The sequence below is a fragment of the Mercenaria mercenaria genome, chromosome 2 (assembly GCF_021730395.1).
Source record: "Mercenaria mercenaria strain notata chromosome 2, MADL_Memer_1, whole genome shotgun sequence".
Classification (NCBI taxonomy): domain Eukaryota; kingdom Metazoa; phylum Mollusca; class Bivalvia; order Venerida; family Veneridae; genus Mercenaria; species Mercenaria mercenaria.
In genome coordinates, this window is record NC_069362.1 from 43851217 (window position 1) to 43876162 (window position 24946).

Here is a 24946-nt window from a genome sequence, read left to right on the forward strand (position 1 = left end):
AAAAAAAGGTCAAGGCCAATGTGACCTCTAGTCTGAAAACTGTTTCCAATCAATACTGTAACTGAAGATGACTTGGGAGCTTATGACCGTCAAACTCCATGGAATGATTGCTTGACCCCTATTGTTTTTAGGGTAAAAAAATCACAGTTGCATTGAGGCTGAAATATGTTTCTTACCAGTAACTGGAGAATACATGGACCTACAGCTATCATGTTATCCTGTGGTCAGAAGTTGACTTGTTTCTCTTTTTTTTTTTTTTTGAGGGGGGGGGGGGGGGGGGGGGTCATCGGGTTACAGATCAATGTCACAGCATATTTTAAACTGGAATTTACATACCTAGTTAACACCAACAGCTCATATTTGGGTTACATGAACAACGATTGTCAGTTTCATAATGGTGTGACTGGGTTTAATGATATATTCACAAATATTGACCTCCAAAAATGAACAGACAAACTGTTAAACTATGTGAATAAATCTTACAATTCATGTCCCAACACGTTCTGGTATTCCGTCATTCCAGACATTAACAACCATGCCTGAAAGAGCCAAAAACTGGTCTTGAATTGCAGCTAGCCTTTAATCTAAATACATCGTAAATGTAACACTGGTCTTTTGAGCCAGCTGATCTTTGGTCAGGACTTTAGCAAAGGTGTGTCTTTAGTCTCAGTCTAACACATATAGTACTGCAGAGATTCCATTTGAAATTTAAAAATTTAGGAACACGAGATCTATTGCGAGGCTCTGGTAGAACACCCGGTGACATTACAGGATCTCTGATAAATGGAAATGGCAGAAACTGTGACATCACTGACAACAATATGAGTTTGTTATTGAATACTGTGAAAGCAGAAATTTTCACGAGGGTTTAATTTTCGCTATATTCGCGAGGCCCTACATCTCACGAAAACTAATCCTTGAAAATTGTTTTCCACCACTATATTCTATTTAAGTTTATTTCATTTTAAAAATTTCGCGAATATTAAACCTCGCAAACATACCCAAAATTTCAAATTTGCGAAATTTTGACCCAGCGAAAATATGTGCTTTTACTGTAGGTGTATTCATATAAATCTTCTATAAACATACACAAGTATAGTATCTAGTTTAGTAATAAAACTATTGAACACTCAAATACATAACATACAATATATGACTAGATGATTTGGTAGTATTGCACAATAAATTGAGAAAAAATAAGTTGTTTCTACTACAGTTGAATGTATCGTGAATTCCAATGGACCAAGCCTTTAAGATGACCAAACTCGACTTAAAAAATTGAACTTAATTCACTGACAGGTGTTTTCCTGATCAATTTACAAACAAACGTGACATATACATTTGAGAGTACATGTACTACGCAATCTGAAACATATTTTTTCATGGTTCTTGTTTTTTTTTGTGTTTATTTTTCATATTTTCAATGCATTATCTTTCATCCAGAACTCATCGAGAGGTTCCACTCTCAGGACTTCAGTTTCAATTCAACAAAACAGAAATCTCAGTATGTCAAACTTGATTTAAACAGAGTGAAAATATATATACATAATGATTGAATTTTAATGGCTTTAACTTCAAGACAGCTAGAATTTTGAGATAAGCAAGTTCAAGATATTAATTTGTAACCGTCACCTGATGATATTCACCATCATGTCGCATACGGTAATAAATCATTCTTGAAAACTGTTTTGGATTTCTATGTTGGTACTTTTTTCATATAAATACCATGTATTATAGTAAATGTACTTTTCTATTCATAATTTTGTTGGAAATGAAATGTGTGCTATGATCATAAACAATTTAAACCTTGAACTTTTTGGTATAAACATTACCTTGAAATTATTTTTCATGAGTAAATCGTAGGTCTTGAGATTCTGGTATTAAATGGCAAAAAAGAAAGAACTTAGTTCTTTTGACCAAACATGTAAAGAAATTTTTAAGACTTTAAGACAAGACTTAGTGGTTTATGGGCCCGTCTTATCAAGATACTTACGAGAATAATATTTCTCGTATCTTTCTTGTAAGTATCTCGCAAGTTTCTCGTAAAGTTACGATATTGATAAGACAGCCCCTATATCTGTAATCCATTCAGATTCAGTTTCACCAACATTCTAAGTCTAAAACTAATAGTCTCAATGACTTTAAAATGCTAAAATTTCTTTCTTGGCATATTCCGGTAAAATTGTAACATTTTAATTTAATAAAACTTTGCATGTATACAGCTCCTACTGAAACCCTAAAGCTCTGTTGTTTCAGCAGTTATAATGCTCTGTGAAATCATTTAACTTTTTAAAGTTCCTGTTTTTGCCCAAAACGGCTATTTTGTTGCAATACAAGTTTGTGGACTTCCACCCATTACCATAAAAGAATGGAAGCTTTGCTTGTTAGTTTGGATTTAAATTTATAGGTTGAACCAACCATGAAATCCAGGAAAACTATCTCCCACAAAAAAATATATTATTTCACAGTTCGCACAAACTTACGGGAAGTCTGAATATAAGACTCGAAACTGATGAATGTGGATCCCCTTACAGAAGCAAGCCTCTGTGGCGTACATGCTGCGTATTTGCTGTGTATATACCGCGAACACAGTAGTATGCCAGAGGAGTACATTTTACATACACCGCATGCCGCGTACTATTTCGACGAGTACACAGCATGTACGCAGGAGGTCACTAGTACACTTCAAGTACGCAGCACAGACTCTGAAAATTTAAGGAGTACACTGCATGTACGCAGGAGGAACTTGTACAAGAAAATAGTACACTGCATGTACACCGCAGACACTTTGAAATTTGTGCAGTACACTTCATATACGCGGGAAAGACTTGTACAATTTCTTTTGGCATTTAAACTTAGTTTTTTTTTTATAAGTTAAAGTCTGAAGTAAACTTCATATACGCGGGAGGGACTTGTTCATTTTCTTTTGGTGTTTATACTTTGAATTTTTTTAGGTAAAAGTCTGAAGTACACTTTATGCAGGAAGGATTTGTACATTTTTTTTTTTTTTTGGAAGCAAGAACTTGATTTCCGAGTAACTTTTATCTTAATAGCATAGAATAGTTCAGATTACCGGTATTCTGAACAATGAAAATTTGTCAAACTATTTGCAATGTTCATTTGTGAAGCTTACATCTTAGTGATTTCTGAGCTGCACCTTGCATGCAGTGTAAAAATATATTCTTTTTCATTTTGAATTAATCCTGGAGCTTTCTAACTTGGATAATTGAAAAGCCTTATTTGAACTTCGTTGCATTACATTTTGTAATACATGAAATAATTACCAAGATAATGCCTCAACAGCGCCCGAATGAGAAGAATTAATAGCTCTCACTGTTATTTGAATACTCTTAAGTAAAACACCATTCTATCATGTTTTATAAAGGCTTTAATGCTCATTATGTTAACCCATTAAGGCCTCACCAAATTAAAAAGTTGTTCATCGGATTTGCCGCTCGTATATTTTCAGAATGTTTTTGGCTAATTGCGCTCGCCCCATTGGAAAAAATCAATCCAAAATTTTTTGGTGCGCTACTTTTTACGGACGTAAAAGTGTATAAATGCTTATATAATTCCAGTCCTAGATTGTTCTCAGATGGATTTTAATCAAAATAAATTTGCATGTGAAAAGTGTATGTGCCGCGTACATGCTGCGTACTATTTCCTGCATACTAAATTCCTCCAGCGTACAGATGTGTACTATGTAGTCCACAGCATGTACGCAGCAAGTAGTACGCGGCAGAGCTCATTTGCATGTCAAAAGTGTACTACAAACGTACTATCGGTGTATGTGCGGTGTATATCCTGCGTACTATTTAAAGCCCTTGATTTCAGTACACATCATATACGCATCATATACGCTGTATGTACACAGCAAGAGTACGCAGCAGGCCTTTTTCTTCTGTAAGGGTCCCGAACAGCAGTGAAAACGAAATGCTGAAAGGTTTACGTTAAAAGATTTCCAAAACAGAAAGTTTTATGTCTGTGGATAGAACATGTTGTCTAGCAACTTCCACTTTACCCACACTACATCCTGTTCCATCTGTATATAATTTGTTTGCAGTTGGGACAGGTGTGAATCACGTCCTGGCAAGCATCACAACAGAATGGAATAAGACAACAGCCTGCATCGCAACTGAAAAAAAGGACAATCCGATAGAATAATGTTAGATTGGGTGTTATCAAGTATTGAATAGAAACCTTTTTTCAATACGAATTACGACAGCCAGCTGTTCAACCCTAGTTATTTGTGCCAGTTTTATAAGAGATTTGATGTTCAAGTGAAATGATTGTGAGGTCTGTAACGAAACCAATTTTTTTGTCATGTAAAAGTATGGATTTGTGCAGGGCTTGCGATATATTTCACTAAGAAATCCTAGGTGTCTACACTCAGATGCAAAATTACAACCAAATTTAGACAAACATGTTTTTATAGTCACAATTTAAATCCATATAATGTAGCCACAGTAAATTTTATGTGACAGCAATCAATTAGCATGTAATTTTTGATGTTGTGAAACATAATTTTATCAAAATAAACCCAAAGAATTCACCTCCTTTTTGATAAATTTTCATTTTCAAATATATATGGGAAATCTTTTTGTTGAAATGAGATATCAACTGCAGTTTGCAAAGTAGTCCTTTCCCTTTTTTGGAAACCCTTTATATCAAATATGTCGTCTAAGTACATACAAAGCCACTGTTGCTTAATATTTATTAATTAAAAAAAATTCTAAGAATTTGGTTCATATTTATATATCATATAAAAGCCAACATGCCAAACATGCCAACTAATTACTGGGGAATGTTTCCAACTTCAAATCATTCAGTATATGAATCATTTATTTGACAGACCAATTCTTCATTTGATCTGGGAAGTAAAAAATACAATTCATTTGAATAACCTACCCAAATACACACAGCAAAATACAGGCAACCCATGCAAGAGTTCCAGTTTCATAACTTGTTGCTGTGACCACCTCAGCTTGGCAGTGCGGACATTGTGTATGGACTGGAGTCTCGCGGTACTGAAATGCAGCCACGGTAGGCTGGGTCACTATTACTGTTTGGGTTGGTCCAGGACTAGGGTATTGTCCTTGATTTGGGTATGGCCCCGAAGGATATGCCCCTTGGTACTGGCCTGGTCCCGCTGGGTAGCCGCCTTGTTGGGGTCCTGGTCCTGGGGGGTATCCTCCCTGAGGATAACCTGTAATGAAATACATTAATATGCTACATTCACAATCAATGCCAGAATTTCTACAGCAGTACCTGATCTGCCTGTGAACTTCCACAATATGTCATTTACATATAAATAGTTCACAGGATTGTCAACTTCTTCAGCTGCATGCATGTGTTTCTGAGAAGTATAAATTCTGTAAACAAGAGCTGTCCGTAAGACAGCGCGCTCCACTATTTGGCGATTTGACAGTCAAATGAATACATGTCTCAATAGGAGACCTCTACTTTTAAAAGGAAGATACACCAATGGGCATAATTCTGTCAAGAACACAAGTTAGAGTTATTGGGATTGTTGCCACACATGCAGATGATGATGGTAAAGATATATTTTGAGTTTCAAGTCATTATCTTATATAGTACCAAAGTTATGTCCAGAAAACGAAGTTTGTCAAAAAAATTTAAGTATGAAAGGGGCATAATTTGGTCAAAAATACAAAGCAGAGTTATAGGGATTGTTACCACACATGCAGATGTTGATGATAACGATACATTTTAAGTTTCAAGTCTTTATCTTATATTGTACTAAAGTTATATCCAGAAAGCAAGATTGCCAAAAAACATTAAGTATGAAAGGGGCATAATTCTGTCAAAAATACAATAAGAGTTATGGAGATTGTAACCACACATACAGATGATGATTATAACGAAATATTTTTAATTTCAAGTCATTATCAAAGTACCAAAGATATGTCTATAAACAGCTTTCGAAAAAATTTAACATGAAAATAATTCCAAGTATAACAACTTTGTGACCTTGACCTTGGGTATAATGGGCCCAGCCCCTGCACATACTTTGTTTGTATGCTGGACAATGTTTATGTGAACTTACAGTAAGATATAAGAAATAGTAACAAAGATATGACAGAAAAGCAAAGGTTGCCAAAAACTTTAACCTTAAAAATAACCCAAGTATAACACCTTGGTGACCTTGACCTTGGGTATAATGGGCCCAGCACCACGCACATACTTTGTTTGTATGCTGGACAATGTTTATGTGAAGTTACAATAAGATATAAGCAATAGTAACAAAGATATGACAGAAAAACAAAGGATGCCGAAAAACTTTAACCTTAAAAATAACCCAAGTATAACACCTTGGTGACCTTGACCTTGGGTATAATGGGCCCAGCCCCTGCACATACTTTGTTTGTATGCTGGACAATGTTTATGTGAAGTTACAGTAAGATATAAACAATAGTAACAAAGATATGATAGAAAAACAAAGGTTGCCGAAAAACTTTAACCTTACAAATAACCTAAGTATAACACCTTGGTGACCTTGACTTTATGTATAATGGGCCCAGCCCCTGCACATACTTTGTTTGTATGCTGGACAATGTTTATGTGAAGTTGCAGTAAGATATATGCAACAGTAAGAAAGATATGACAGAAAAACAAAGGTTGCCGAAAAACTTTAACCAAGGAAGGTCACGCCGACGCCGGGGCGAGTGAATAGACCCCCTATTCTCCAAATAGTGGAGCTAAAAATAAATCTAATCTATGAAATAAGCCTGTAGGAAAAATAATGAAGTTTGGTGGAAATGCCATCTATTGAAGCTTAGTTTTACTCACCTATTCAAGAGGTTTAATAGGGTACCCGTATACATTGAAATTATATTAACCTTTTAAAAAAAAACATCAGAAATCAATAAGATTAGTTCAGTTAAAGGTGGTCAATCACATTCGAGCAACATTTTTCACATATTCAGTTAAAGATTTATTTAAGGAACAGAACGACCCATTACATAGAGTTAGATCCATAATCGAAATGTATATTTTTTTTCATGAATTTTTTTATTACCTCCCTTTAATATAAAAGTATTCAAAAAGTGGACTATTTATTTAGTTTTCAATATCTAGTATTTCTAGTTTTACATTAAAATTTGCATTTGATAAACATTGTGATATTTAAACTATCTGAAACAAAAAGCAAGTTTTAAAACAGCATTTAGCTTTGGAATTCATCTATTTTCATGAACTTTTTAATACCTCCCTTTAATATAAAAGTATTCAAAAAGCGGACTATTAATTTAGTTTTCAGTATCTAGTATTTCTAGTTTTACATTTGCATTTGATAAATATTGTGATATTTAAACTACCTGAAACAAAAAGCAAGTTTTAAAACAGCTTGTAGCTTTGGAATTCATCTATTTTCAATACATTTTGGTTCCGCAGCCAAGATAGACAAAGGGAGGTAATAATAATTTTATAAACTTGCATTTCTAATGAATTTTGGCAAAATATATACTTGACAATGCAAATATATAATAAATTAAACATAATAGTAATACTATTCCTTAAGTAAAATATGTTTTATTAGATTTATACTTATGCTAAAATAACACTATCTTGGTTGGGCAACCAGCATAGGAAAATCAAATGTTAAAAATACTTCCAGTGAAAATCTAACAGGTATTATTAAGAAATCAATGAACACATAGGTAAATAATTAGTTGTTAGTTTTTAACATTTCCATTGGTTGACCAAAATCTGATCAACTACCTTTAAGGTTTAAACATTTGCCAAATATTTCAAAAGACATTATATTGATTATTACAGGGCACAAAATATATCATTCTGATAAGTTGTGCAAACAATCCAATGTAACTTGAAACCATCTTTATTTCTACTTAATGTTTGAATTACAAAATATACCAGTTTCGTAATTTTTGTTTTCCCTTGATCTATGTTTAAATGATAAAGAATACCACTGGTTTAAACAGTATTTATTTTGGTATTCATGCACCAATAAATCTCTACATCTCAAGTTATCCTCAAAATTAATGATGATTAAAATGAATTAATATTGAATATTTTCCGGTGTAAATTTAGTCATAAACATTTTTAAAAATTTGTGATTTGACTAAACTGATGCAAGACACTGCAAAATAAAATGCACTTTTTTTTTGTTTAACACAATGTTAATCTGGCATTAATTATTGTACAATGTTCTATAAATAGGGTAAATTCATTTCTGTATTTGGTAGACAACAGCCACAACAAGAGCTGTCGGTGGACAGCGCGCTCGACCATTCTCAGTGATTGATAGTATAATATAAGCAATGAGTAAAACTTTAACATTACAATAAGCATATTCTAAGTCAAAAAGGGGCCATAATTCAGTCTAAATGCTTGATAGAGTTGCCACCTCCTTTTTACAGACAGGGTTCATGATGGTAAACAAGTATGCAAAATATGAAAGCAATATCTCAATGGACTTTGAAAATATTTGGGGTGGTACGCAAACTTTAACATTTATTCTAAGTTGAAAAGGGGCCATAATTCAGTCAAAATGCTTGAAAGAGTTGCCTCCTCCTTTTTACAGACTGGGGTCATGATGGTAAACAAGTATGCAAAATATGAAAGCAATATCTCTATGGACTTTGAAAATATTTGGGGTGGTACGCAAACTTTATTTGTGTGACGCTCACGCTAACGCTCACGCCGGGGCGAGTAGGATAGCTCCCCTATTCTTCGAATAGTCAAGCTAAAACTGAATTTGCACTTTTAAGTATTTACCATTTGCACCCGATTACACTATTGTTAAAGCCCACTAGTGATTTAAATTTGTGTGCCACTGTTTGTGAAAATAAACCATTGTAAACATTCTCCTATCTACCAACAGTACATGTACTTCCTAGTATCGCCTTCTCATAAATATTTATTCTATTTTAAACTAGTGAATAAGCGTCATACTGTTTCTGTGTACATACTGACAGTTCATTGTAAAACTATTGCTTGTGTATATAAAAAATAAAGGTCAAGCAGTTCTTTTAAATGTACTATTGAAATGTGGTATTACATTGCGGGGGGGGGGGGGGGGGATATTTAACTGTTCTTAAAAATAGAATGAAGAAAAAAAGGTGTGTTCCATTAGTTTCTCGTCTTTCTCATTGCTGTATGACTTCATCTGTAACTGAAATAAATACACATCATAAAATAAATCACCAATTAAAAAAGCTCGAAACTTCTCACTTCTGCCATAATAAAGTGTAATGAAAAAACGCAATAAGTATTTACAATGTATCAACATAAGACTCATAAGCCAATATAAAGCAATTCCAGTAACATCAGTAGGCTGTATACATTTACTGCGACTTAGCTAAACTAAAACATAACCAGGCTATTGCCTAATTTTTCTTTTCTCCCAGTTAAAGAAACAAATTTTCGAACGAGCTTCACAAGTTCTGCTTTAGTATTATTTTTTTTTTGTCTTACTATGTCACCGACACTCTATATAAGCAGCAACGTCAGTGTACAGTCAAACTTGTATAAAGCATCCAGCCAAGGGACCAACCTTACCTGGCTGCTTAAGACAAGTTGAAATTAGAAACAAAAGTTAGCCAACCCAACAAGTGGTTCCTTAACACAGGTGACCACTAAGGCATGTTCAACTGTATTAGGAAAGATACTAGAGAATTACTTCATATTGGCAAAACAAAACATTCAACTTGGAAGTCAGAGGCATGGTACTTTCAATACTTAGATCCAAAAAAAAAAATGTTTTCCACCACCATATCAAAATTTTCAATTTTAAAACTTACCATAACATTTCAAATGCACTTTGTAAGTGTCTAGATGAAGTCTCCAGTATTGCTAATTTTCCATGCAAACCTGTAGAGCTGTAGTGGCAAGTGGACTAAATAGTGCAAGTGGATATAATAATATTTTTCTTTCCAGCTTTGGTCCACTGGTAGGTTCTGTCTGATAAGGGTGTTGCCCAACAGTATCTTAGGTGGAAATGGTTGTGGAACAGGGCAGTAAAAATGTGAAATAAGTAGATTGTAATTATTTATAGTTTATAATCATCGTTTCACCGATGTTAATTTGTTAATCTGTAATTAATCTGTTACCTTGACCTTTGACCCCCCAAACCATCAGAGATCTTCTAGTGGTAGTTTGTTATTGCATAAAGTTTGAAAGCTGTAGCTATTATTATACGTGTACTTCAAGAATCCAGAAACTTAGCTCTAGTCCCTGTGACCTTGACCTTTGTTGTCAATGACCAAAAAATATCAGGGATGTCCAACAGCAGCAATAATTAAGCCACTGTGTTAAGTTTGAAAGTTGTCTTATAGACTATTATACTTTTTTTTAGTCAAGAAATGTCAGAAAGCTAACAAACATAAAATGCAATAATATGTATTACTAAATCCTTCACAGGGTTATAAAGATAGAGCAGAAACAAAATAATCCTCATTTGATCCCAACATTGAACAGACAACCAAAATTTGCCTTCTGCATGTCCTCTAATTTTGATTTACATTCATGGAAAGTTGTATGAAAAGCCATCCTGGGGGTAAAAAGATTTATAACTGAAACAGAATATTGAACTGACACCACTCTTAAAGTTGCATTCTACTAAGTCCCCTTATTGGCGTGAACACTTGTGGTAAGTAATTTGAAAACTTATTTGTCACCGAGACATAGACAAAATACACATTTCCGCGAACATTTTCATGTATTTTCTTTCTGTACCCCCCCCCACCCACCCCCCGAGTTATGAATGCTCTGAGAAAGTTGTAATGTACTGGTTAAAACAAACTTCATGTTTGTTTTGCAGATCCACTTAGTCTAGTGACCTGCTTTTTTCATAAGTTCATAGCTGATAACTTTATTGAACACAGTTAAAGGTACTATGGTATAGGAGTTTTGTCAACAGTTTTTCAACTTGGCTGTTAACCTTGCTTATCCATTAACATTTCAATCAATACTCAGTTACTTCATACTTGGAAATTCTCAATTCTTCTTTCTCTTGGATTATGGGTGTATTTAATATTATTTCAGTATATATTTAACGAAAATTGAGAGACATTCTCACTCTTTGAAAATTTCATATCTGACACATGTGAATTAAGACTAGGCAGTTTTAATATTTGTTTTGGACTTAAACAGAGACAAAGATAACAGGGTATCTTTACTTTTGAAAGCTGACAATTTCTCTTTCTGCCACAATACCCCTATAACCTTTTCTTATACTTCGAACTTTGTCAACAATATCTCAAGATTCTTTACATAAACATCTTTTATCTTTAAAAAATTTCCCATTTATTCCAAAAGAACGATCCTACCGAGTGGCTTTACTAGCAAAGAACACTTTCTACTGGTTCTAGAACCATGTTTAAACTTAATGATCGCAGCTACATAAGCCATAGTTTTGAAAAACTGTGCCACCGCTTAAAACACACTAATCTTCACCGCAGCTGAAACTATTGTAACTGATTATAGATAAAGAAGCAGACAAAACAGTTTTGAATATGGTGACAAAGCATTACACTGAAACAACTTCTGCTCAAATAATTCGAGCTCCTGAGCTCACTTGATCAATTTATGTGGCCCCTGGTAGTGCTATCCTGGATAACTCTGGCATTTCGCTCATCCCCTTGCGACCTTAACTGTAGTAATACTACTTCCTAAAACACAAGGATCAATGTTAGCCTCCATGAAACTTTGACACAACCAGTGGTACGTACAACAAACAACACATGATGACCTGTCAGAGGTTACTAGGTGCTTTACGTCTCCAGTATAATGGTGGCCTTGACTTTTGTACCCCAAAACAAAAACTGACCATTATAATCATACTACATAGTCGGATTGCCTTTTGGCCAAACAGAACTCCGGTTTAGTCTCAAGGCCACAGGGATATCGAATTTTGACTTCCTAACAAAATTCTGACAACAGACTATCATGCTATGAAGATTTAATGGATTTAGGCCCAATCATTCTAAAGCTATTGACAAACTGTTTTAGGCCTTCCATTCTCTATGACCTTGACCTACTGACCTAAACAGTAAGTGTAGTTACTAATCATACAAAGTTTTGCCAGTCTTAGAAACATCCTCTTCTTATTTATCTGAAACCATTAAATCTCCCTATCAACATTACTTTAACCTGCTGTTTATAATAGTAGCTGTTCATCTATTGAGCATACAATTGCTGTGCAATTTGATGGACATGGGCCTAAGCATTATCAAGCTCTTGATTAGAAACCATTTTAGCCTATATCAGTAGTCACTGTAGCCTTGACCTTTGGCTAACTGATCCCTAAAAAATGTCATTTTTTTACCATAAACTATAAATCTTTTAAGGTTCAACAGTCCTAGACCAAAGCATTCTCAAGTTGTTGAACAAATTAAGATCACTGTGACCTTGACCTCTGACCTCCAATACAATAGGGGTCACCTACTGTTCACAGGCAATCATTCTATTGTTTGACCACTGTTACAGACCTAAGCATTATCAAGCTATCAACTGGAAACAGAATTTTCATCTCAAGATCACATGACCATGTCACTGATTCCAAAACAATGGTGGTATTCTGCTGTTTGCAGACAATCATCCTAGAAAGTTTGACTACTGTAGTCCAAAACCATTTCATCAACCAACCAACCGACAGACTGAAGGAAGGATGGCCGAACAGAACAACCAATATGTGCAAAACAATTTATTCTCGCTTTCGACAGGATGGAGTGGGGGAGCATAACGAAGATGCATCACTTGCACTCAGCATAATTATTATGCAAATTAAACGTGGAATGTGAACTTTACCACTTAAATGAACTGAATATACAATACTGTGACAGATATTAAACAAACAATAAAGAAAAACTTAAAAGAAAGAAGTTTATTTCCAGATCAATAAAAACAATCAGTGGATTTTACATTAAAATTATATCTGTGCAAATAATTTTTTTTCAGCAACATTAAAATTGTATAGGAAAATATTTCTATTGATAAGCTTGTCCTTTGACTTAGATGATTTTCTAGAACTCATTATCATTGTCTGAATTTGTGTCTTGTATGTGTAGTGATAAGGCATTTCAATTTTTTTTCTCGATTTAAGGACAAAGTTTTTAAATATCTTATTACACAACATTTATCACAGATAACAGTATACATCAAAGAAGAAAATATGCCAATTTACACAATTACGCATGTGGAGTAAATACCAGTAGGCCATTTTGTCAATTAGATTTTGTAGGATAGTTTCACTTCTTTCGGAGGTAAATCGGATTTCAAAAAGGAGACAATCAGAAAATGCCCAAAAAGATTCCCGTTCTTTTCTTTTTGGACTTAATGAATCATTTTTATACACTTTTAGGCTGTTTGAATGGTAGATCAGTATCATGATTTTTGAAAAACCAACTTGAAGATTATCACAGACACAGTTGTTGAAATTTGTCATGAGCTATGATAAAAGCATACAAACTCTTGAATAAAATAAACACAATGATCACTACAAAATTACTGGTCCAAATAATATGAAAACGGAATAAAAGGGGAAAATGTAAAGTTAAAAATATTAGTCTTGCCAGACATCTGCTCTTTTCTACATATGTACAGAAAATAAAATAATATCAGAGAGAAGAAATGAAAAATTCTAAGAAACAATTACAGTTACAATGATAAAAATATAGGAACTTTTTTTGTTTCAGTAAAACAAAAACCTTGTACAACACTGAATGTTTTAATCCTACGATCACAGTTTTTTTTTTACTATAAAAATGTAATGTTTACGATTTAAAAAGATATCCGAGGCCCTTAAATAAAAGTTACATAATATATGTATTTTGTATCACATGGCAATTAATGTGGCGTAACCTTTGTTAAAGCTAAGTAAGTCCGATAATGTACATAAAAACACATGCTTCTTTAGTGATATGTGGCCTCATGTAGATTGTAGAAGCAGACTGCCATGTGTGTGCGCTGTTCGTTACATGCGGTTGTAACGGCCGACCTGCTGGTGACAGTTGGGGCACTGGTGAACGACGTCTTTGCAGGCGTCCATGCAGAATGGGATCAGACAGCAGCCCAACCAGCATCTGAAACGGTAAACAGGCAGCATGCAGTGTACTGAGCAAACAAAAAAGAAAATCTATCTAAATAAATTAAAGGGGCATGCCTCTGCATGTATATCACATGATGTGTATTTCATTTTGTTATACAACAACATCTATCAACAACTATAAAGTATCTAAAACCCTAGATCGGTATCATTTAAGTCGTTTTATTTGTCTGATAAATTGTTTTCATTGAAAAACACAAGATTTACTGTCTGGCTAACACAGAAGGAAGCCTTACTGTGTCCTGGAAACTTACAAAAGTACTAGTAGTTCTGATTTCTTACAAATGGAAGTACAGCTAAAACTCAGTATCTTGAGTTCTAAGGGATCAAGCATTTTACTTTAAGATAACTGAAATTTGAATTAAATTGATATTTTGTGCACAATCATGTTTTCTGGACAAGACTTGAAAATGTTTTTGAGATGGTGGGAATTTTTAGATATGTGACCTCGAGATACTTGATTTCAACTGTTAATTTATTTCAAAATTTCAAAAACAACTGATAATACTCTGGAGGCATACCCCTTTGAAGAAAAATTTATACAAAGCAGAAAAAGGCAAAGCGAAAATGCCCTTTTGCAATTAAATGGTCTTCAAGCCTTTAAACACCTGTTTATTTTGACTAATTTACAAAGACAGAAAAGGAGGGAGGGTATAATACATGTGTCTGGCATGTGATTGGTTGATTTATTTATTTTGTTGGGTTTAACGTCACACCAACACAATTATAGGTCATACTACTTTCCAGCTTTGATAGCAGAGGAAGACTCCAGGTGCCTCTTCGTGCATTATTTCATCAACAGCAGGCACCTGGGTAGAACCACAGACCTTCCTTAAGCCAGCTGGATGGATTCCTCACATGAAGAATTCAACGCCCAGAGTGAAGCTCGAACCCACATTGTTGACGGGCAAGTGATTTGAAGACAGCGACCTTAACCACTCGGCCATGGAGGCCCCTGCAATTGGTTGAAGAAGTAGGACAAACACTTAATATGTAACAGTGACTGTAAGAATTAAGTGACTTAAGGTTTTGTTTATGCTTTCAAGGGCCAAGGTGGATACTTTCTCGTCTGTTTTATATATATTTTGACTGTGAATCACAAGACAGCTTCCTTTCAAAACCATGTTACAAAGCATTTAAATAATTATATTTTTAGTTTTATCTAAAATAGCACATTTTTTTTTGCAAATTCTAAGGGCAATTGAAATACTGAATCATAATGTGTAAGCAAAATTGGATACAAAAAAAACAAAATAAAATTCACAAAACGAATAAAATAATTTAACTACTGCCACAAAGGTACAGTAACACTCATGATCAACATATGAACTATAAAACAGCAACATCAACAACAACATTAACAACAACGAGGACTGGCATTTTAATACATCTGACTTGGAGCCACAGTATCTTGAATAAGAAATGATTTGAAATGATTATCTCACCCTGCACACAAATGAAACTCTCTTCCCCATACAATGTATCTCTCTCCAAGACTCACTCCAAAATGCTCACCATCTGGCCCCATTGAAGGTCTCACTCCAAAGTGTGAGGTAATTGCAAATTCTCACTCAATTCTAATCTTTCTAAACAAAGTCCTTCAAAGTTCCCACCCTCCAAAATAATACTTCACATTGCCTTTCAAAAGTCTCCAATCCATGACTACTTTCCAAAATCTCACATGGTGACTACATTTCAATATTTCACTCCAAAATCTCACATGGTGACTACATTTCAATATTTCACTCCAAAATTTCACATGGTGACTACATTTCAATATTTCACTCCAAAATCTCACATGGTGACTACATTTCAATATTTCACTCCAAAATCTCACATGGAAACTCCAAAATCTCACATGATGTCTTCTTTCCAAAAATTAACTACAAACTCAACACTGCATCTCCTTTCAAAATTTTCATTCTAAAACTAACATGAAGACTCTTTTCAACACTTTCGTTCCGTATTTCTTGTTGATTCCTTTCAACACTTACTACATGACTCCATCTAAATCTTTCTATTTAATCATACCTGTGGAATTTTTATGTATTTGTAGACTTTTACATTGCACACTAACAATTAAAGGAAATATGGCAACTTTCAAGCTTTGACAGTGGAGGAAAACCCCTGGTGCATATCTATGAATTATTTCATCACGGGCAGGCACCTTAGTAGGACCACCAACTTTCCGATGGCTTCTCAATGCCGAGTGAGGCTCAAACCCACATTAGTGAAGGGCAAGTAATTCGAAGTCAGTGACCATAACCACTTGGTTATGGAGCCCCCTTACTTGCACACTCCTTTGTACACACAAAATCTTACTTATGGGCTCTTTTTCAATGCAACTTGTAGGCTCTTTTGAACATTTTCACCCTAAATCTTGCTTGCAGGACTCCTTTTAAATCTCATTTTGGACTCTTTCCAACAATATCACTTAAATCTCACTCTAGGGCTCCTTTATAAATCTAACTTGTGGATTCCTTTCAATATTTTCACTCTAAAATTTACATTGCGGACTTAAACCAACATTTCACTTTAAATCTTACTAGACATTCTAAAATTTACTTGACTCCTTTCAAAATATTTCTTCTTAAACTCTTCTTCATACTTTGTGAAATATTAATAGAAAAGTGCACATTTAAAATTTATCACCTCTAAAATGACAGAAGATTTATTTTACGTTAAAACAAGAGCTGAATTCTGACTTAAAGTTTTATTTTTGAAGGCAGTTCAGTAGGAGTAAAGAACTCCGACATTCTCTTGTACTATCTGTTCCTAAAAATCAAGTTTTATATGAACTGTTTTCCATATAAAACAGCAAGGAAACTTAATGCTGACATAGAATTTGAACCTCTCTTTTCAGTGTCAAAATGCGTATCATTTGACCTAGATTTTATCTTCATAAAACTAGTACACTACCCAGGGTAAACAGTCTTAAGGCACATTCCTTTTAGTATTATTTTTATCAACATGAATAAATAGTTACAAGCGAAAATGAAAATATATGAATCTGAAGTGAAATTCAATTATCTTATATGAGCTATACTGTGTTCTTTAGACCAGACTCTGTAAAAGCTCTAACTCTGAAAAGATCTCTTTATGTGCCTATGAAATGAAGGTAAAACTAAGCAAGCAAGACTGTAGAGCATCAAAACTGAAAACTTTATAGCTAACCAAATTCATAGATGAAATGGACATTAGCATGAACTTCAAAAAGTAGGCAAAAAAGAACAAGGCAGGAGTTGCTTTATTGTTGGGCTTAGAGTCATACTGACACTAGTGAAATGGAATGGCAACTTTTCCCCATATATACAGGAAGACACCACGTGCTCCCAGAGCAATGCTTCAGACTAAATTGGGCACCACTGCAGATCTACCGAGCTTCTGTAAACAAGTTGGATGCTTCCTCACATCTAAGCAAGGTTTCAAAACCACATAAGTGAGTGACGAGTGACTCAGACAGTGACCTTAACCACTTGGCCAAGGAGGCACACCATCCTGTCCAGACTAACTACTTAATATCTGAAGTAAGATTTTTTTATTCATTTTTACCTTCAGACTATGAGCGTTCATTTTGTAAAATGCTTTCTGTTGAATATCTGGCTGTATTATCATTACATTTAGCAGCAAGAGACCTTAACCATGTTATAACTAGGTTGGGAAGTAATTTAATGGAAGTATCAGAACCATGATTGGCAAATTTAAGGACACTGACCAATCTAAAACGTGCTTAGCCTGGATATTTGAGGCGCGCCATGAGAAAACCAACATAGTGGGTTTGCGACCAGCATGGATCCAGACCAGCCTGCGCATCCACGCAATCTGGTCAGGATCCATGCTGTTCGCTAACAGTTTCTGTAATTGCAATAGGCTTTGAAAGCGAACAGCATGGATCCTGACCAGACTGCGCGGATGCGCAGGCTGGTCTGGATCCATGCTGGCCACAAACCCAATATGTTGGTTTTCTCATGGCACGGCTTATTTGCATTTTTCATGATGAGCCTACATAGAAATAATACAACCTCCTTTCTCAAACAACACTGGCAAACTTTGGCAAAATTCTGCTTTAAAATATGTAAAAAATTGAAACAAAATGAAAATATCTATTCTAGATATAAACATGCTGATGCATATTATTAAGTGCAGCAAACAAAAGAAGCATTTTTGAAAATAGGCTTTTAACTGCCAGTTCTCTTTCCTGTAATCACAAAGTGTGGTATGGGTCTTTTCTCTTGTTAAGCTTTTTTCTTGTTAAACTCTTCTTTTAATAAGCTATTGGAAGCAAGGAGGAGCATATTTATATGAGCAAAAGCAATTTTACATATTTTAAAAAGATGGTCAAGATGAACCTATATCGCTCACCTGTTAAACTTAGCCTTGGAATCATCAAGATAAACATTCTGACCAAGTTTCATGAAGATAGGGTCATAAATGTGGCCTCTACAGTGTTATCAAGCGTTTCCTTTGATTTGAGTGGTGACCTAGTTTTTGACCTCATATGACCCTGTTTTGAACTTGGCCTAGGAATCATCAAGATAAACATTCTTACAAAGTTTTATGAAGATAGGGTCATAAATATGGCTTCTAGTGTTAACAAACTTTCCTTTGATTTGAGCAGGTGACCTTTGACTTCACATGACCCAGTTTGAACTTAGCCTAGGAATCATCAAGATAAACATTCAGAAGATAGGGTCATAAATGTGGTCTCTAGGGTGTTATCAAGCTTTTCCTTTGATTTGACCTGGTTGCCTAGTTTCTGACCCTACATGACCCAGTTTCAAACTTGGCCTAGAGATCATCAAGACAAACATTCTGTGCAAGTTTGTATCAAAGCAAAGCATAAATGAAATCTCTATATGGCTGAAAGGGCCAAAATAGGAAATTTTGCCCCTCTCAGGGCCAGTAACTCTAGAACCCACAATGGAATCTAGCCGGTTTTCGAAAGGAACCAAGATCTTATTGTGACTTAAGTTGTGTGTGTTGTTAAAATCAAATGTAAAATTTCACTTCTATCTGGTTCACAAGGTAAAAATTAACAAATTTTGGCAATTTCATGGGTCAAATCCTGGGCCCTAACTCCGGAACCTGGACTGGATTCGGCGGATTCATCATGGAATTCAAGATCTATAGTTGTTAAAGGTATTTGGCAAGTTTGTATCAAATCAAACCATAAACTAGAAAATGTTTTTTAAAAAATCGCATGTCTCCCCCAATGCAAAGTCCTATAGGCAAGAAGTCAATAGGAGTCAGGAGCTAAAGTCAAAGAGACACTGATGGTTGGCTGCAATAGGGATCATCTACTTGGCATGTCCAGTCAGCCCGCTAAATTTCAACACTCTTGGCCTAGTGGTTCTCAAGTCACTATTCAGGCTCATGTGACCTTGACCTTTGATCAAGTGACCTCAAAATAAATAGGGGTCATCTACTCTGCATGTCCAATCATCTTATGAAGTTTCAACGTTCTGGGTCAAGTGGTTCTCTAGTTATTGATCAGAAATGTTTTTCAATGTTCAGGCCCCTGTGACCTTGACCTTTGACGGAGTGACCCCAATATCAATAGGGGTCATCTGCTTTGCATGTACAGTCATCCTATGAAGTTTCAACGTTCTGCGTCAAGTGGTTCTCTAGTTATTGATCGGAAATGGTTTTCAATGTTCAGGCCCCTGTGACCTTGACCTTTGATGGAGTGACCCCAAAATCAATAGGGGTCATCTACTCTTCATGACCAATCATCCTATGAAGTTTCAACATTCTGGGTCAAGTGGTTCTCTAGTTATTGATCGGAAATGTTTTTCAATGTTCAGGCCCCTGTGACCTTGACCTTTGACGGAGTGACCCCAAAATCAATAGGGGTCATCTACTCTTCATGACCAATCATCCTATGAAGTTTCAACATTCTGGGTCAAGTGGTTCTCTAGTTATTGATCAGAAATGGTTTTCAATGTTCAGGCCCCTGTGACCTTCACCTTTGATGGAGTGACCCCAAAATCAATAGGGGTCATCTACTCTTCATGACCAATCATCATATCAAGTTTCAACATTCTGGGTCAAGTGGTTCTCTAGTTATTGATCGGAAATGATTTTCAATGTTCAGGCCCCTGTGACCTTGACCTTTGACGGAGTGACCCCAAAATCAATAGGGGTCATCTACTCTTCATGACCAATTATCCTATGAAGTTTCAACATTCTGGGTCAAGTGGTTCTCTAGTTATTGATCGGAAATGTTTTTCAATGTTCAGGCCCCTGTGACCTTGACCTTTGACGGAGTGACCCCCAAAACAAGAGGGGTCGTCTACTCCAGCAGCACTACAACCCTATGAAGTTTGAAGGTTCTAGGTCAAATGGTTCTCCAGTTATTGCTTGGAAATGAAGTGTGATGTACGGACGGACGGACAGGGCAAAAACAATATGTCTCCCCCAGAGGGGGGGAGACATAATAAAGTATATGGCTGCAAAAGCCAAAATAGCAATAATTTAAGGGGACATAACTCTGGAACCCATGATGGGTCAGATGGTTCTCTAGTTATTGATCGGAAATGTTTTTCAATGTTCAGGCCCCTGTGACCTTGACCTTTGACGGAGTGACCCCCAAAACAAGAGGGGTCGTCTACTCCAGCAGCCCTACAACCCTATGAAGTTTGAAGGTTCTAGGTCAAATGGTTCTCCAGTTATTGCTCGGAAATGAAGTGTGACGTACGGACGGACGGACAGGGCAAAAACAATATGTCTCCCCCAGAGGGGGGGAGACATAATAAAGTATATGGCTGCAAAAGCCAAAATAGCAATAATTTAAGGGGACATAACTCTGGAACCCATGATGGGATCTGACCAATTTTCAGAAGGAACCAAGATATTATGCCAATACAAGTTGTGTGCAAGTTTGAATGAAATCAATGTCAAAATATGGTCTCTATTGTGTAAATAAGATATTGTGCAACTCGGACGATGGACGATCATAAAAACTCACCTTGTCACTACATGACAGATGAGCTAAAAATAAATATTTATTGCAACATGCAGCTTAGCATTATTAACAAGGGTGCAGAATGTCACAATATACGCCCGTCACAGCAAATTTGTTTACACTAGCACCTGTATTTACAAATGGAATTTTAATTTTCTAGTTGTTTACAATGTTGTTTTTTTTAGAAATTATTGTAATTCTTTTATTTTTCTAAGTCCACAAAAAAAATCCTTACCAGGTAGAGATACCTTAAAATACACCCAAAATTTGAAAGTAATATCAATGTTGTACCACAGAAAAGTGGTCTTGGTTTTTCCCTACGGTCAATTATAAAAGTTACAACGTAAGTTATTTATAGTAACAACTAAGGGAAGTTAATCTTTAAAGAGAAAAAAAAAAAAAAAAAAAAAAAATCGAAAAAAAAAAATTACAAGTCCACACAAAAATCCTTACCAGGTAGAGATAGCTCAAAATACACCTCAGAATTGGATGTAACATGCATGTTGTACTACAGAAAAGTGGTCTCGATTTTTCCCTACGACTTGTAATGAAAAAGTTACAATATAAGCTATTTATAGTAACAGCAAAGGGAAGTAATTTTAAAGAAGGGACCAGTGCATGACACTCCGTCTCATGATGGTGTACAATTGTGCCAAGTTGCATCAAAATCCCTACATGCATGAAGAAGAAATGCTCCAGACAAAGTCATTCTTGTATCTGACCTTTGACCTTTAAGTGTGACCTTGACCTTAGACCGAGGGACCTGGTTCTTGCGCATGACACTCCGTCTCATGCTGTGAACATTTGTGCCAAGTTGTATCAAAATCCCTCAATGCATGAAGAAGAAATGCTCCGGACAAAGTTTTCATTCTTGTATCCTTTGACCTCTAAGTGTGACCTTGACCTTACCCCTAGGGACCTGGTTCTTGCGCATGACACTCCGTCTCATGATGGTGAACAATTTTGCCAAGCTACATCAAAGTCCTTTCATGCATGAAGAAGATATGCTCCGGACAAAGTTTTCATTCTTGTATCCTTTGACCTCTAAGTGTGACCTTGACCTTAGACCTAGGAACCTGGTTCTTGCGCACGACACTCCCTCTCATTATGGTGAACAACTGTGCCAAGCTACATCAAAATCATTCCATGCATGAAGAAGATATGCTCCGGACAAAGTCATTCTTGAATTTTTCATTCTTGTATCCTTTGACCTCTAAGTGTGACCTTGACCTTAGACCTAGGGACCTGGTTTTTGCGCATGACACTCCGTCTCATGATGATGAACAATTGTGCCAACTTTCATCAAAATCCCTCCATACATGAAGAAAATATGCTCCGGACAAAGTCATTCTTGAATTTGACCTTTGACCTCTAAGTGTGACCTTGACCTTAGACCTAGGGACCTGGTTCTTGCGCATGACACTCCGTCTCATGATGGTGAACAACTGTGCCAAGTTTCATCAAAATCCCTCCATGCATGTAGAAGATATGCTCCGGACAAGGTCTGTGGACGCCGCCCGCCCGCCCGCCCGCCCGCCCATCCGCCCGCCAGGGGCGTTCCCATAATACGTCCCGTTTTTCAAACGGGCATATAAAAAGAGGAAGCCAAGGAGTTATATACAACTATTATTCTGTTTTTCTTGTCTGCTGTCTGTGATAAGTGTAGTAAGCCTGTTCATGAACTTATTCTTATTTTTAAACTGACCCTGCAACTTAAAAAAATTTAACTTTCAAATAAAGTACGTTTGAAGGACAGGTTCTGTTCAGTTTGTTTTGTTTTGGGTTTAAAGTCACTTTTTAACAATAGGGTGGGCAGTTTACCAAACCAGTGTTCCTGGATTCTTTACCAGTACAAACCTGTTCTACACAAGAAAATGCCAACTACCCCACACGTCAGAGGTCAAGGACATGATTTCAGACAAATGTCTTTATCACAGGAGATCAAACTCACGATCCCAGGATCTGTATGATAGGCACTTAGAATTTCAAGCACAAACAAATTTTAGGCATCTTCCTATAATGGCAGACCATTAGTTTCTTTCCTAGCAAACTTGTTTCTTTTAATAGTCAATTTAACTTCTCTAATGACACAACCTTTGTATCGCAGATATAAATGTATCTGCATTTTCCTTTATAGCCGAATAAATACGGTATCAGTTTTATACATTCTCAGTGCATTATAGACCTACCATACAGCTATGTATAAAATTTTCCAATAATGTGGATTGATGGAATCCTGTTTCCCTGGACAATAACTGAACTTCACGCAGAAACAACATGTGATACAGAAATATTATTGGTTTATATTTGACACCAGTAACATATGTAATCACATCATGCTGCAAAATGTCAATCTGTTACGACTTTGAAATTAAAGCAAGTGTTCACATAAGCACTCCATTATGCAGTATGCAAATGCTTCAACTAGGTGATTTTTTTCAGCCTCCGTCTCTGAAACTTGCACTTTAATTATGCAAAAATTTGTCAATTTCCCTCTTTATAACCACTTGCACCTTGACCACCTTGCTTTAAATGAGCAGGTGTTACTGTTTACCACAATAGGTAGTACAAAGTGATTCATTATTTCAAGGCAATAAACAGTTCTTATACCACTTATCTCTGTTAATGCAATGAATGAGAATGATTCTTATCTTTGACGTCACAGATCTGTACCATGCCTCTGACTTACCCAACAATAGCGATGACGAAGCAGGCCACCCATGTCAGGGTACCTGTCTCGTAGTAAGTGGATGTAACCACGTCAGCCTGACAGAACTGGCACTTGATGCGCACTGGGGACTCACGGAAATGTTGCACCACTGTGTAAGCAGGCTGGGTGACGACCACTGTGCTTGTGTTCTGCCCATATGGAGTGTTATATTGGGCTAAAAATAAACAACTTATATGATTAATTCATTCATATGTACAGCATTACTTTCATTTATGAATTGCAGAGAATTCAAACATGATGGTACCTGAAATAGCCACATGTAAAAACATGAGTTTGTATACGATAAAACATTAATTTATCATTTTTTCTGGAAGTGATAAAACTTATTTTCTAATTATTTTTTCAGTGCTATCAGTTATAAAAATATTGTCAATTCATGCAGCAGATTTGAACACTTTTTGTCCATATTATCAATTCAATTACTCTATTCTGCTCATATGTTAACTTTTGAATATAATTTGTTGATAGAATAATACAACTATGGAAGGAATTTCAAAAGCTGCAAGTATATAAAGCTTCAACTTCAAATGCGTAGAATGTCCTGGAATCAAATAAAGGAATTCAAGCTTTAATATCACATGCATCTAAAAATGCCTGACATCTAAAAATGCCTAAACTTTAACCCTTAGCCTGCTGGCGGCAAGTGATTCTGCCTTTGCGACCAGTGCAGACCAAGATCAGCCTGCACATCCGTGCAGTCTGATCATGGTCTGCACTGTTCACTATTCAGTCAGTAAATTTTCAATGAAAACCCCTTTGAGTAATAAGTGGTACTGTCCAAATTGAAAGATGGACCAGTCCATTATAGAAATATAGCAGGTTAAGGGTTAAAAGGTACAAAAAAGTTGGTGTAGATTCTTCTGTCTAATCATTACATTTCACATATAGGTAGTACCTACATTAGAACATTAAATGCTCATTGCATAATTTTTTTTATCAAAAGTTCAAATCTCTTTGAAATCTGTAGAAACCTAACATAAGAAAACATTTTGCCATGAAAAGAAAAATGGACATATGAATAAAATGTATCACAATATTACACAGAACCTGAGAAACTATTTTTTTGTAGCCTAAGTGATTTACATACAGAAGTCTGTGTCACATTTGCTTCATGATTTGACAAATAAAAAGAATTATCTGCTATAATAAGAGTTCTCCCTTCGTT

General features: G+C 35.6%; 1 protein-coding gene across 11 annotated transcripts in view; it reads right to left on the bottom strand.

Annotated features, from left to right (window-relative positions):
* Positions 1-267: 267 nt before the first annotated feature.
* LOC123563827 (LITAF domain-containing protein-like) overlaps positions 268-24946 on the bottom strand; it is a 39664-nt gene continuing 14985 nt past the window's right edge. For 7 of the 11 annotated variants that reach the window (XM_053536440.1, XM_053536442.1, XM_053536438.1 and 4 more), the window contains 2 exons: positions 4909-5206; positions 268-4135 (listed from right to left, as the gene is read on the bottom strand). In XM_053536440.1, the coding sequence (XP_053392415.1) occupies positions 4027-4135; positions 4909-5206 (407 nt within the window). In that variant the 3' untranslated portion in view covers positions 268-4026. Of the gene's footprint in view, positions 4136-4908; positions 5207-12850; positions 14064-23735; positions 23936-24946 lie in introns of those variants that run through there. The other 4 variants (XM_045356877.2, XM_045356874.2, XM_045356875.2 and 1 more) reach the window with 2 other exon arrangements.